The sequence below is a fragment of the Triticum dicoccoides genome, chromosome 7A, assembly GCF_002162155.2.
Source record: "Triticum dicoccoides isolate Atlit2015 ecotype Zavitan chromosome 7A, WEW_v2.0, whole genome shotgun sequence".
Taxonomy (NCBI): Eukaryota; Viridiplantae; Streptophyta; class Magnoliopsida; order Poales; family Poaceae; genus Triticum; species Triticum dicoccoides.
In genome coordinates, this window is record NC_041392.1 from 213,329,600 (window position 1) to 213,342,810 (window position 13,211).

At 40.4% G+C, this 13,211-nt stretch overlaps 1 protein-coding gene across 1 annotated transcript; it reads left to right on the forward strand.

Annotated features, from left to right (window-relative positions):
- Positions 1–3,005: 3,005 nt before the first annotated feature.
- Positions 3,006–12,666, forward strand: LOC119334550 (serine/threonine-protein kinase BLUS1-like). The gene is made up of 21 exons (XM_037607097.1): positions 3,006–3,320; positions 3,970–4,422; positions 5,316–5,570; positions 6,850–6,974; positions 7,082–7,126; positions 7,222–7,303; positions 7,398–7,466; positions 7,546–7,716; positions 7,788–7,853; positions 8,355–8,423; positions 8,561–8,698; positions 8,781–8,857; positions 9,309–9,578; positions 10,338–10,429; positions 10,665–10,747; positions 11,512–11,637; positions 11,715–11,757; positions 11,854–11,888; positions 12,017–12,078; positions 12,148–12,199; positions 12,340–12,666. The coding sequence occupies exons 2-21, from the start codon at positions 4,252–4,254 to the stop codon at positions 12,409–12,411; spliced, it is 2,103 nt and encodes a 700-aa protein (XP_037462994.1). The 5' UTR covers positions 3,006–3,320; positions 3,970–4,251; the 3' UTR covers positions 12,412–12,666.
- Positions 12,667–13,211: the final 545 nt, after the last annotated feature.

A 13,211-nucleotide genomic window follows, 5' to 3' on the forward strand; every position in this document is an offset into this window, starting at 1 on the left:
ACGGAGCTCAATCATTATGGTGGAAAGCTCCAGGACAAGCGCCGGGATCTCCAATTAAGTTGTGGAGATGGCCCCGAGTAATTTGTACGGGTTCCGGTGACCGCCCCCAAGGGTTTCCAATTGTACAGGTTCGGTGACTGCCCCCAAGGGTCGCCATTTGTATGGGTTCGGTGACTGCCCTCAAGGGTCCCTTAGTGGAATCATGGCATCTTGCATTATGCAAGGACGTGAGGAGATTACGGTGGCCCTAGTGGCATTTTGGGGAGCATTGTGCCTTCACACCACTCCAAATAGAGATTAGCATCTGCAAGGGTGTGAATTTCGGGATACATCATCGTCTTCACATGCCTCGGTTATATCTTACCCGAGCCCTTTACTTATACACTTTACTTTCTGATAGCCATAGTGTTTCATATTATATATCTTGCTATCACTTAGTTGTTTATCTTGCTTAGCATACGTTGTTGGTGCACATAGGTGATACTAGTTGTTTTAGGTGTTGTGCTTGACAAATTAAACGCTAGTTTTATTCCAAATTTAGCATAAACCATAATTGTTTTAAAGCGCATATTCACTCCCTATTAGGCGACATCCACGATCTTTCAGCAATGTTGATGTAGAGGCCCTCTGTGATCGATTCACCCTCCGGCAGAGTATCGGAAAAGGTCTTTAGATGGGATCACGGAAGAACAAAGACTTGCGGTGGCAGAAAAATTGTTTCGGTGGCTTCTCTGGGGGTTTCCCAATATTTGAGAATTTATATAGTTGGAATTAGGTCAGACGGAGCCACAAGGGGCCCACAAGGCATCAGGGCATGCCTACGCCCTAGGGCACACCATGTTGCCTTATTGTCTCCTCGTAGGTCTTCTGGTCCATCGTCGAACCTTCTATGGTCTCTTATGTCCAAAAAAGATCATCAAAAAGTTTCATCGTGTTTGGACTCCGTTTGGTACAGATTTTCTGTAAAACCAAAAACAAGCAGAAAACAACAACTGGCACTAGGTACTGAGTTAATAGGTTAGTCCCACAAAATGATATAAAATTACATATAAAGTATTTATGATTGATAATATAATAGCATGAAACAAAAAAATTATAGATATGTTGAAGACATATCAACATACAAAAATTCATCATTAACAACATTTTCTTGGCAGACGAGACAAAAGAAAATATAAAAAATCAATGCTTTAAAATGCTATTTATGAAAGCAGTTTGGATTCCTGATTTTGTTTTTCTTGTTATGTCTTCCACGAATGTCATTTCATGATGAGAATTTCAAGCACTCAAAACATTTGTCAAAGCTTGCACATTTGTTTAGATTTTTTTTCATTTTCTTCGCATTTTACTTTTCACCCCGATCTCAAATGAGCGCGGGGGTAGAAGAGGACTTTCGCTCACATTAAGTTTTGTTTCATGGATATTCACATCATCCTCATTATCCCTACCGAGAAAGGTAACACATGGACACCATGCTAGTCGTCCAATGTGAATGCATCTTAGCTTGTCGGTTTATTTTTTAGTACACAACGAATGCAACTCCGCAAAGATTTAAGCACAAGTGGGAGATGAGTAAAGAGTAAAACAAATGGTTCACATTATAATTGTCATATCCAATTAGAGCAACTCAATGAACTCATAGCTCACACTAAATTTAACCCCACATTTGGTTGGAATTTGTGGCTATAACACCACTAAGCTTCAGGGGCGAGAGAGCTGCTCACCATTGTGTTTTACCCGACCCTCTGCACCAAGGGATGTGGCATGTCGTGTCCTAGTCAATAATCATCAAATGATAATGATGTGATGCTACGCTTGGTGACTCTAATACAAGAGAGAAGAGCATAAATCAATAAAAAGTTCCCATTGGACGAGAATGTTGCATACGATGTAGGAAGAACGAAGAAAGGTGCCCCGAAGTAAGTTTTGAACTGATATAAACCAAAGAGCTTTCCACGGATCAGAAATATGTCGACAAAGTACCTATAATAATCACTCTTACTCTCTTAGCGGTTGTTTGATAGCAAACATTAGCGCTTGATTTACAGACAATGAGTTTTTACTTGATATTTTATTAAAACTAGTTCTATTATGCTTTTGTTCTTGTTAATAATCAGTTTATAGAAGTTTGCATTTGGATTGAAAAATGTGTTTCTCCAGTTTCTATACAAACTATTTTTTATCCTACCATGACATTTTGTTGCGGTATCCAAATACATGAGAGCTGATTCGCCGGCTGTCAAACTCACAAAATGATAGCCCAGTATACACTCATGTAGATAGCCACAGAGGGCAAAAACTTGAACACACATACAGAAGCCAAGGAGCTGACCTCGGTGGGTGCAACGGACTGGGTGGACGGCGCGAAGGCAGCGGCAGACGTAGCACAAGAGAAGGGCAACCTCGATGTGTGGCACACCAGTGAGCCCGTCGCGGCTGTCATCGCGTCGTAGACATCTGCAGGTTCTTCTTTTACACCGATGAACATGCCCACAAGGACCAATATGAGAGAGAGGAAAGAGATATAAGAATCACGTTCCTAGAAAAACAACTAATAGTCGTTTTTTCTACAAACGGAGAATTTTGCACATTTCACGGATTAGTTAGATTAACCAAAAGTGATTTTGTCTATTTTATATAGAACAGATTCTCTACGTTCCATGCTCCAAATAACCCCTTAGATATTCTCCAAAAGAAAAAACATCAGTCCCTTAGATTGTGGGTAGAAAAAGAGATCTTAGTTCGTTTGGAGAAGAAGAACTCTTTGATCCCATGTATAAAAAAAAACTCTTTGATCCTCGAAAAGGGTAGAAGGGAAAGAACCTTTTGAAACCGCATCCCTTTTGCGCCTCCGGTACAGGCACCCGCCGTGCGCCGTCGACCACGAGAAACAGGGAATCAGGATCTTTGGCTACCGACCACATGCCACATGCACATCGAAAACAAACCAAATCCATCTGCCCCATTAATCAGTTTTTATTCCGCCGGAAACCCCAGCCAAAAATACGCAGCAGCCACAGAAAATCTCCAGCAAGACCACTACTCCACCTTCTCCTCCTCCCTCCTCCCCTTCGTCTTCCCCCGGCCCGTTACGCTCCCTGCCCCGTTCCTCCCAGTCGCCGCCGCCCTCCTCCTCCTCCGCCGCAGTCGTCTCATCCTCCGCCGTCCAGATCCGTCCTGCTGCGCGTCCGTCCACGAGCAAGGCTCCTAGATTCGCGAGAGCTCCTCCCCCGCGAGATCCGCCATCGCCGTCTCGGCGCCCGCAGCACCTTCTTCCGGAGGCGATCCGCCCCTCGAACCACCGCCGGCGCGCCGTCCAGGTAACGCTGCTGCCCGGGTTACCCTCTGTTCGGCCTCGTACCGTCGCGGCGAAGCTTCCCGGCAGCTCGATCTTTAGGGTTGGTAGCTACTAGCTGCTCCAAACCGGTCGATTGGTCATCGTAGCTTATGGCGTGGTGATTCGGTTGCTGCTAGCGGACAAGTTGTTCGCCGGATTGAAGCCTGTTGCCCTTGCGGCCCAGCTAATCAGTGTCGCTCAGCTACCATGATGAACTATAAGCGCGCGCTAGCGATTTTGGTTCGATTTGAGGGACCTGAGCTTGATAAGCTTCGCTTGAGCTTTGTGCACCTGTCCCGAGTTAGACTCTGGATGCTAGGGTATATTTTTTCATGCTTAGTCCAGGTTGCCAATGCTGGACTGAACGAACTTCCCGTTTCACTAGGGATGGCCTAATTCATGACTCCTGTGTGTCTACTAGAGCTTACTCTATGGCTATGGAGCTGTGGACTTTGCTTTCCAGGTTTCAGTATGCTTTCTGGTGCTGCTTGTTGGTCACATTTGTTGGGTTTGGGCATCTCCTAAAATGGTCATTTTATGTTTGTGCTATGTTGATCTTTACTCTGCAGTTAGCCTATATCCTCCATTCGTGTGTTCACAATGTTGAAGACTTCCTATTCTTTGTTTTGCAGCTTATAACGGTGCACTTGGTGTGAGCCAGCTTGGGTGGCATTGTGGTATCTGCTTCATTATCGTCTTAGCCTATATTTGCCCTTGGACCAAAGGCCGTTTGAGATTGATAATATGAAATAAAGAATCATACAACGTCCATGCATTCATCTGCAGATGTAACCATGCTGATGGTTTTTCTTGGGCACACCTATATGGTGTTCTTGACACTGCCTTCCGTGCTCCAATTCTATGCAAACCGTAAGATTGTTGCTGTTACTTCTGACGTTCTATAAGTTTGGACCATGGAGCGTGCACCACGTAACAGGGGATTTCCAACTGATCCCAAGGAATATAAGTTATATGAGGAAGTTGGAGAAGGAGTTAGTGCCACAGTTTACAGGGCTCTTTGTGTCCCGCTCAATACTTTTGTTGCCATCAAAGTTCTTGACCTTGAGAAGTGCAGTAGTGACCTGGTGAGTAGTTTGCAATTTATTGTTGTCCGCAAAAAAAAAGTTCAAATATATTTCATGACATTACCTTGTCTGTCGATCCTTTTTGTGATAAATTGATTATTGTTATGATAACAACTACTTTACGTCGAGCATGTGATACAATCCATAATCCAAAGGCCTAGAAAAATAAATATTGAAGTGTTATAAGGCTCTTGTGTATTGATGAGCAACGATATGGTTTGGTCATGTGGATAGACCTTATTCTGTTGTGTATTAGGTTTTTGATTGAGATCCTGGAATCCCAATGTGAGTGTAGCGTATGTATATGTTACAGTTTACCAAAAATGCATATCAGCTTACTTCAATGTAGACTATTACGCCGCTTCAATATTTTCTTTAGAATGTTTTGAACAAGCTATGAATCTGCTTCTGTCTAATCAGTTTGAGCAAAGAATAATGCGCACATGAAACTATCAATGGGCCATCTGTTACCTTCCTCATCTGGTTGCCAGCTATGCTATTCTTTCAGCAAATGTTACCTTTCAAACAACAATTCGGTTTTTCTTTCATTGAACTGTCTACTGTAGAAATGCGGACTACATTCTTGGCAGTGGAATTTTTCTATGTTTAGTTAATGAAAAAAATTCTATTATTCCAATTTTTGATATAAATATAATCCTGTTTGTAGCCTTGTATGTATGTTTCTAGTAATGCTTTGGTTGCACTTTTTTGTTTGTGAATTGGTAACTTTATGTTTGATAAGTGACATATGCATAGGTTCTCTTCCTTCAGACAGTTATTCGGGCTTACTGCTTATCTTCAATATGGACATGCTTATTTCAACCTAATTATATGTATTTGGTTAGTTTTTTGTTTGCCTGTCTTCCTCACCTTTTGGAATTATCATTCTTCAGGATGGAATAAGGCGGGAAGTACAAACCATGAGCTTGCTTGACCATCCAAATCTTCTTCGAGCATGCTGTTCATTTGCAAATGACCATCAACTTTGGGTTGTCATGCCTTTCATGGCTGCTGGATCTGCCCTGCACATAATAAAAACTAATTTTCCAGATGGGTTTGAGGAAGCAGTCATTGCCACACTTTTGTGGGAAGTTCTCAAAGCTCTTGTCTACCTACACTCTCAAGGGCATATTCACAGAGATGTAAAGGTATATACTTCAGAGTTCTTTGAATCCATAATTATCTTCTGAAGCATCTAGCATAACAGAATCAAGTTGATTTGTCTTTATCTGGTTTATTAAGAAACTAATTACAGTCCACATGTTTACCATTTTAGATATTTCATTCATCATCCAGAACTGTTCCCCTTGCAAACGACCTTATTAGTTGAATTTCTTGTAGCCTTGTATTAAATGTTGAACTATTCAGTTGTTGCCTTTGCCTTGTGCTATGCACCCTATCTTTGAGGGCTGGGGGTCAGACCACATGTCATCCCCTCAAAGGGTGGTGCGTCGATAGTTACGGCTGCTTCTCTGTGGCTTGCGACATAAGATTTTTGTTCCAAGAGGGAGACAAATGCATCTTTATCATGTATTGCTGGTAGAACAGTATGATGAGAGGAACCAGAAGAATGGTCAGGGCACTTCAGTTTTAATGCTATTGAGGGCAGAGGAGATTGCCAACTAGTTTCATTAAGATGTTTGTCTAGAGAACGACTAGTCTCTTACCGTGTTGTCAACTAACCAAGTGATGATTTGTCACCTGGCTGGGATTCCCAAGCATTGCCCAGGGTGACAAGTGGTTGCATGGTTGGATGCCTAAATCCTTGTTGTGCCTAGTCAGTACTCCCTCCGTTCCTAAATACAAGTCTTTGTAGAGATTTCACCATGGACCACATACGGATGTATGTAGATGCATTTTAGAGTGTACATTCACTCATTTTGCTCTGTATGTAGTTCATAGTGGAATCTCTACAAAGACTTATGTTTAGAAACGGAGGGAGTAGTTGGCAAGGCAACATTGGTCAAATAAGGAAGAGCATGCAGATAGCCAATATTTTGTACTGGCATTTATTTGCTTTACCAATTACCAATCATTGGCTGTGCGGAATATGGGCTTGCTATAAATGTTGGGGCTGATCCAAAATAAAGTTTGTTGGTCTGGCACCCATTGGCTAGGCACAAATGTGCATCCAACCGACAACCGTGTTACCACTTGCCATGGTTAGGGCCCTAACAAGACGGGTTTTTGGCACTGGTTTTGCACACCCCTGTTTTCACGTTATTGGCTGCCATGTGACATTTGTTGATTCTCTTATCCCTTTCTCTCTCCATGCGAGTATATCGTTAGGGCAATCAACGTTGTGCATGTTCTAAATAACAGGTAGCAAATAGGAATGATAACATTGATGTTTAGTTACTATATTTACTTAGACCATTCTTTGTTTGCATGTTCTAAATTATGTTCGAAATTACTAATCCATTTCAGGCTGGAAATATCCTAATAGATACAAATGGAGCTGTTAAGCTAGGAGACTTTGGAGTATCTGCCTGCATGTTTGACACTGGGAATAGACAACGAGCTAGAAATACATTTGTTGGGACCCCTTGCTGGTAATGTCTTGCGAACATTTAGGTTTAGTGTCTCATATCCATTGTTCACATTGTTCTCTGCTTATGTTACTTATGTTAAAGCATACATGACCCCATGCATCTTGCAGGATGGCTCCTGAAGTCATGCAACAACTGCATGGCTATGATTACAAGTAAGTTCATGTCTAGTAACTCTAAATCTGACTATTTAAGTATCCTAACTGATTAAGCTGTTTCTCCTTTTTTTTCAATCACAATTTACAAACAGAGCTGACATCTGGTCCTTCGGGATAACAGCATTAGAACTAGCACATGGTCACGCTCCATTTTCGAAGTACCCTCCAATGAAGGTACGTAAGCATATCTGTTTAACGTTAATTAACCTACTTCAAGTTACTCTGTTACAGAATGATAACATTGCATGCTACACTTATTCCATTGCAGGTGTTGCTTATGACGTTGCAAAATGCACCACCAGGTCTAGACTACGAGAGGGATAAAAGATTTTCGAAGGTTCTTTTTTTCTATTTACAGCGCTCCTTTTGTAGATAATTGATATTTATATTGATTATTATGTGCATGTTATTTGCAGTCTTTTAGGGACTTGGTTGCTGTATGTTTAGTCAAGGATCCACAGAAGCGTCCCTCTTCAGAAAAGCTGTTGAAACATTCGTTTTTTAAGCAAGCGCGATCAGCTGATTTTTTGGCAAAGAGTATTCTTGAGGGACTTACTCCACTGGGCGACCGCTTTAGGGCGTTGAAGGTGCAGAACAGTGTTTACGGGGTGGCATGACATTGTTGTAACCAGCCTGACTATATTTTACTCTTCTGTAGGCAAAAGAGGCTGACTTACTTCTCAATAACAAGCTTGGTCCAGAGAGCAAGGAGCAGTTATCACAGGTTAGAGCTTGCTCTTTGGTTATGTGTAATCTTGCGCCTTCCGAATATGGAAATCAGTGCTGATCTTTTCCACTGTTTTGTCAGATATGTCTTAGATTTGTGTTTTTACCAGGTTCTTAGATTTGTTAAATGGGTTATGTGAGGTTGACTCGAGGTTTGCCTCCTTCAAATAAAGGAAATTATTTTTGCAGTCGTTGCTGATCTCCTATATTATTTTATTTTTATCTAATTACTCTTGGTATTAAATTACTTGGTTTTTAAGGAAGCTCTTGTTCTGTTAACTGATAGGCAATCTCTTTCTGTGGGCTTACTATGGAAATATTTTACTACAGCTGTTTAGAACTTGGAATTGTCGTAGTAGCAAGTACATGGTTATAGTTCTCATTTATCTATATTAGCCTGCTGGAGTACACAAATTGTTTGTTCTTTCTTTATTTTGATTTGAAGTATCAGTACAGTTTTTTCTATCAGTTCTTACTAACACAAGTATTTGCCTTTCAGAAAGAATACATAAGGGGCATCAGTGGCTGGAATTTTAATCTGGAGGACTTGAAAACCGCAGCTGCCCTTGTAAGAGCTCATTTTCCCCTTCTACTAGCTGATGCAGATGGAGCAATAATCAGCCTCCTGCCGCAAACCGTCGCAGACACAACAAAATGTTCGTGAGGAACCTGTGTTCTCTAATCTTTAAATTTATTTATTGGCAGTTAGACAGTTCAAATGGCACATACCATTTTGATGGTGCCAACAACAAAGATAGGAATGGGCTACAAGACGTTTATAATGAATCAGAAAATATTTATCAGGAAAGGGTTAACCATGGTGCTTCTGCAAGGCATGATGAGGTACTATGGTCATAATTATTGCTGTGACTTGGTAAAGTAGCCTAAAACTATTATATCATTGCCTAATTCTTCCGACTAACAGCATGAGATACAAGAAGTAGAAGATTTGGATGGAGATCTTGCCTCTTCCTTTCCAACCCGTCCCCTTGAGGCACTAAAGTAAGTTCTGGAGTTTGATCAGTCTACTACATGTATCCACCAAATTGAACAATCTTTTGATGTTATGAACAATGCTATAGTTTTATCTGCAATAATCTGTTTGACAAACTGTGATGTTTGTGACCCCAGAGCTCAGAATTTACTGCCTTTTAAACAACAACAACAACAAAGCCTTTAGTCCCAAGCAAGTTGGAGTAGGCTAGAGCTGAAACCTCCAACTAAATTATGTTTACCAACAGTATTGTGCAATCAATTTGGCAGTCTCTTGTACCGCGTGAAATACATCTGGTAATGATGGAGTTCATGGTTCTACAAAAAAATGAATCACTTATAGGGCCTGAAGCTAGTGTACATGGCTAAACGTAATTCAGATGATAATGTTTTGCATCTTTTGAGCTGTCACTTAAAAAACTAGTCAACTGTGAAGGATTCTCACTGACTAGTGACACAGGTCTTGCTTTGATGTCGGCGGTGATGATGATCCGGACCCTACTGCTACGAATTTGCGGGTACAACCAAGCATGGAGTCTATATCACCTGTGCAGCAGTTCTCAGAAATGGACCATAGTAGAAGTGACAACTGTAATGGTGAAAATCTGGAAAGAAGTGTCTCCGTACCCTCAAATTTGGGAAATAGTGTATATCCCAAGTTCTCAAGTGGTTCTCTTATTCCTGAGCATGTTCTTTCGCCTTACAAGAATGTTGGTAGTGATTCACGAAGGTAAACAACTTTTTTCCTTTTTTTCTTCTCTTCCTACATGCTAGCTACACCATTTTCCTTGGACTACAATTTCTTCATCTCAAATACAGAATAATGGGAATAATTTTACCGTGGATTCCATTAGTAGCCTTTGAAGAAGTGCAATTCCGCTGCTGCTACTATTCTAGCATTCCTCACTAGGCTTGGCTCACATCAACATTTCCTTGGTTGTTGGTGGCCATTTGTTTACTGAAATACTAGAAAAGAAATGTAAGGACATTGTTCTTTTGGGAGAGGCAAACTTTCAAGTCCATGTGGGGCATAGACTTGTAGTCTCCTTCTAAATTTTACTTGAAAATAGGGTCTGCAAAATTTATGTATGTATGTCAACCTAGCTTGTTTGGGACTAAAGGCTTTGTTGTTGTTGTTGTTGTTGTTTGTTGTTTTTATGTCAACCTAGCTTGAAATATTCTTTGGACCTCCCTTTGATCGTACAAATAAAATATTCTGATATTTGGTTTGGTGGACTCGTTACTAGAACATTCTGACTCATTTGGTAGAACATTCTCCATTTGTTGTTGTAGCCGATCTAGAAAATGGATACAAGCACAAAGAAGTACTGATTTGTTTTCAACTTTTGGCAACAATGTGGTGATATTGACACCTTCTGTTCATTGTATTATAGCTTCCTATTCTGGCCCACATTTTTTACTCTTCTCCATGTATTTTGTCTCATGTGGCTATCATTGTGGTAACACTTCAAATTTTGTAAAATGGAAGGAATGAATTTCATCAGAAAAATCCGAGCAGCAGAAACCGGAGTGGCCCTTTGTTTTTCCGTCAAATGAAGGACACACGCCCACATCTGTCTGGTAAGATGATCATGAGCCCTACATCTACCTCTCTCTAGTACTCTAGTAAGATGATCATGAGCTCTACATCACATCTCTCGTGATTAGATTCACATAAAATTGGAGTCTAGTATGCATGATTTGGCAACCAAAGTTTCATGTTATTTTAATAATTTTGAAATTATTTGAGGTCACCATCTAATCATCTCTTCTATTTATTACTTGGCAATTAATTTCACATGTCATGTTTGAACAGTTGCACCTGATGAGGCGTCGGAAGGAAATGTTGTCCAGCGAAGGGGGCGATTTCAGGTCACATCAGATAATCCTGGTCAAAAGGTACTGGGTTATTTGGCGTAGAGGTTACTGGGAACTAGGATAGTGAATAGTTAATTGTATTTGATATTTGTCTTAATTACGAGTCAAAATGAAACCTTGGATTGTCTTAGTAGAATTTACTTGGTAGCATTATTTAAACTGCACAAGTCCATTATGTTACTAAGAGCTGAAGTGATTGATTTACAATGTTTATGACTCTACTAGTAGACTGATACTGCCAGCAATCTGGGATGTTCATTGATTGTAACCTTTTTTTCTATGCTCTTGCCTCTTAGGAGGTTGTAACCAAAAAACTCATCTTCTCAATGAAATGAAATGCAAAGTCTTTGCATTTTCTCGAAAAATAAAAACTCTACTAGTAGACAAATCTGGACTCTGGAGCCTCAAGTTCTTTCGCATGGAAAACAACTTGTATGGTCAGTTGATTGATACCTCCAGACGACCACAATGCCTTGGTGGATGAAACTTGCTGGCTTCATTTTGCACATAATTAGAATCCTGAAGAATATTACTTCTGAAGCAACCCAGAGCATTCAATGTATATCTCACATGTTATTATCATTGTTCCTTCAAATATAGTTCGACCATGGTCCCACTCTCCCCAATAGATTTGCTAGGCAGGGGTTGCTGCAAGGGGGATATTATGTTGACATTTCCAGAAAATACACCCAGTTGTTTGTTTTGTGCAACTGTGCCTATTAATATTGCCTTTTCAGGTTTTAATTTGGACATGAATAATTTTAACTCTACTTGCCTACTCTTAGGTAGCTTCATCAGCAAGCAGCAACAGCAGGCCAAATTTACCAAGTGGAGTAACACGGCCAGCTTCCAATTCATCCACAATTCTACCGACACTACAATTCTTGATGCAGCAAAATTCTATGCAAAAGGTATTTTATTGCATTTATTATTTCAAAACACACAAAAAAATGTCAGCATTTTTACAATTCGTTGAATGAATTTACAGGAAGTGCTAAGTAGATTGATTTCTTCAATTGAGGAAACATCTGGTACGTATCATGAGAATTGTTTATGTTAAACTTCAATCTGATAATTTGACTGGCATACTGATATCTCATGTTCATGCGGGGAATGTTTTCTGGCAGATGCTTCCGATGCAAGTACAGTTGGTTTGTCTCAGGTGTGTCTGATGGAGTGTGTTCCATATGTTATTTCACATTTGACCTCAAGACATGTGAACTTTAAAGGTCAATTACTGTTAAGCAGATTTTCTTGTGATTGTTTTAACAAGTGCTTATATATGTTCAGTCATTTGGATCGCTTGCCAGAGAGAAGGGATTGGAGTCGTATGTCGTCCAACTACAGCGAAGGTATACTACCGTTCTCAGAGTGCTCCTCTGTATTCAAGGACTCTTAACTGAATTTGTGAAAATTTGCAGTGTCACAGAACTCTCTGAGGAAGTGCAGAGATTGAAGCTGAGAAATAATCAGGTAAATTGTCAGCAACCATATTTGGAGCTTTGCATTTGTTTTAATGGTTTGCATGATCTAAACAAAGAGATTCTTTACTTTTTGTAAGTTATGTTTTCGACTTTAAATCATGTGTATTGATTATTTTGTCTGCATGACAGCTTGAGCAGCAGATCAACGGGTTGTCGAAAAAAGACGAAAGGTTGCGAAGAGAGGGTAGTACCAAGCAATGATATATTATATTCCCCCCTAAGTCCCCGTTGTATAATTCAGCTCCCCAATTTTGAACCTGGTTAGTGAAATTAATTGTATTATGTTTCGAAATCAGGTAGTTGTATCAATTGTAATTGTAAGTATTTTAGCGAGTTCACATTATAGTATAATCTTTGATTTGTACAGCATGCTTTGTGTTATCGGTGAGGATTAGTTTCCGTCAACTACAATGTTTCGATAGCAACCGTTTGTGAACTTGTTTGTCCCCTTTCTCATTCTTTAGCGTGTGCATGGTTGAATGTTTCTTCTCTTGGTGTGCATTATTCTTGCAGCATGTAAATAAATGATAATACTGATTACCCGTGTCGAATGAGCTGGAGCCAACAGTTACTACTTCCTTGGCGCCTTGGCGTCTTTGGTTTTAGGTACTCGCTACAGCAAGATAGGTAAGTCGGGCATGGATTTCTAGGTCTTCAATTTGACTAACAAAAGATGTATGCCAATAAAGTTATATACTCCAAACAGACGCTTGCTAAAGCACAAATCAAAGCGCACGGCCGAACGATACAAGGCAAGGCAGTGAGGAAGTCTTCTTACAAAGCAAATTTTGGGATAACCAGAAAAATGACAATGAGGAAGTCTTCTTATAAAGCAAATTTTGGGATAACCAGAAAAATGACACTGGAGGAAAGCAAGGCGATTACGTTGCCGAAGGACGGCAGCATCGAAGGCCTGAAGACGTTGAAGTTCCATGACACGCCCATGACACCTAAGCTCCATGATAATGTCCTCAGGATGGAAGACCGCGCTAAGCGTTGTT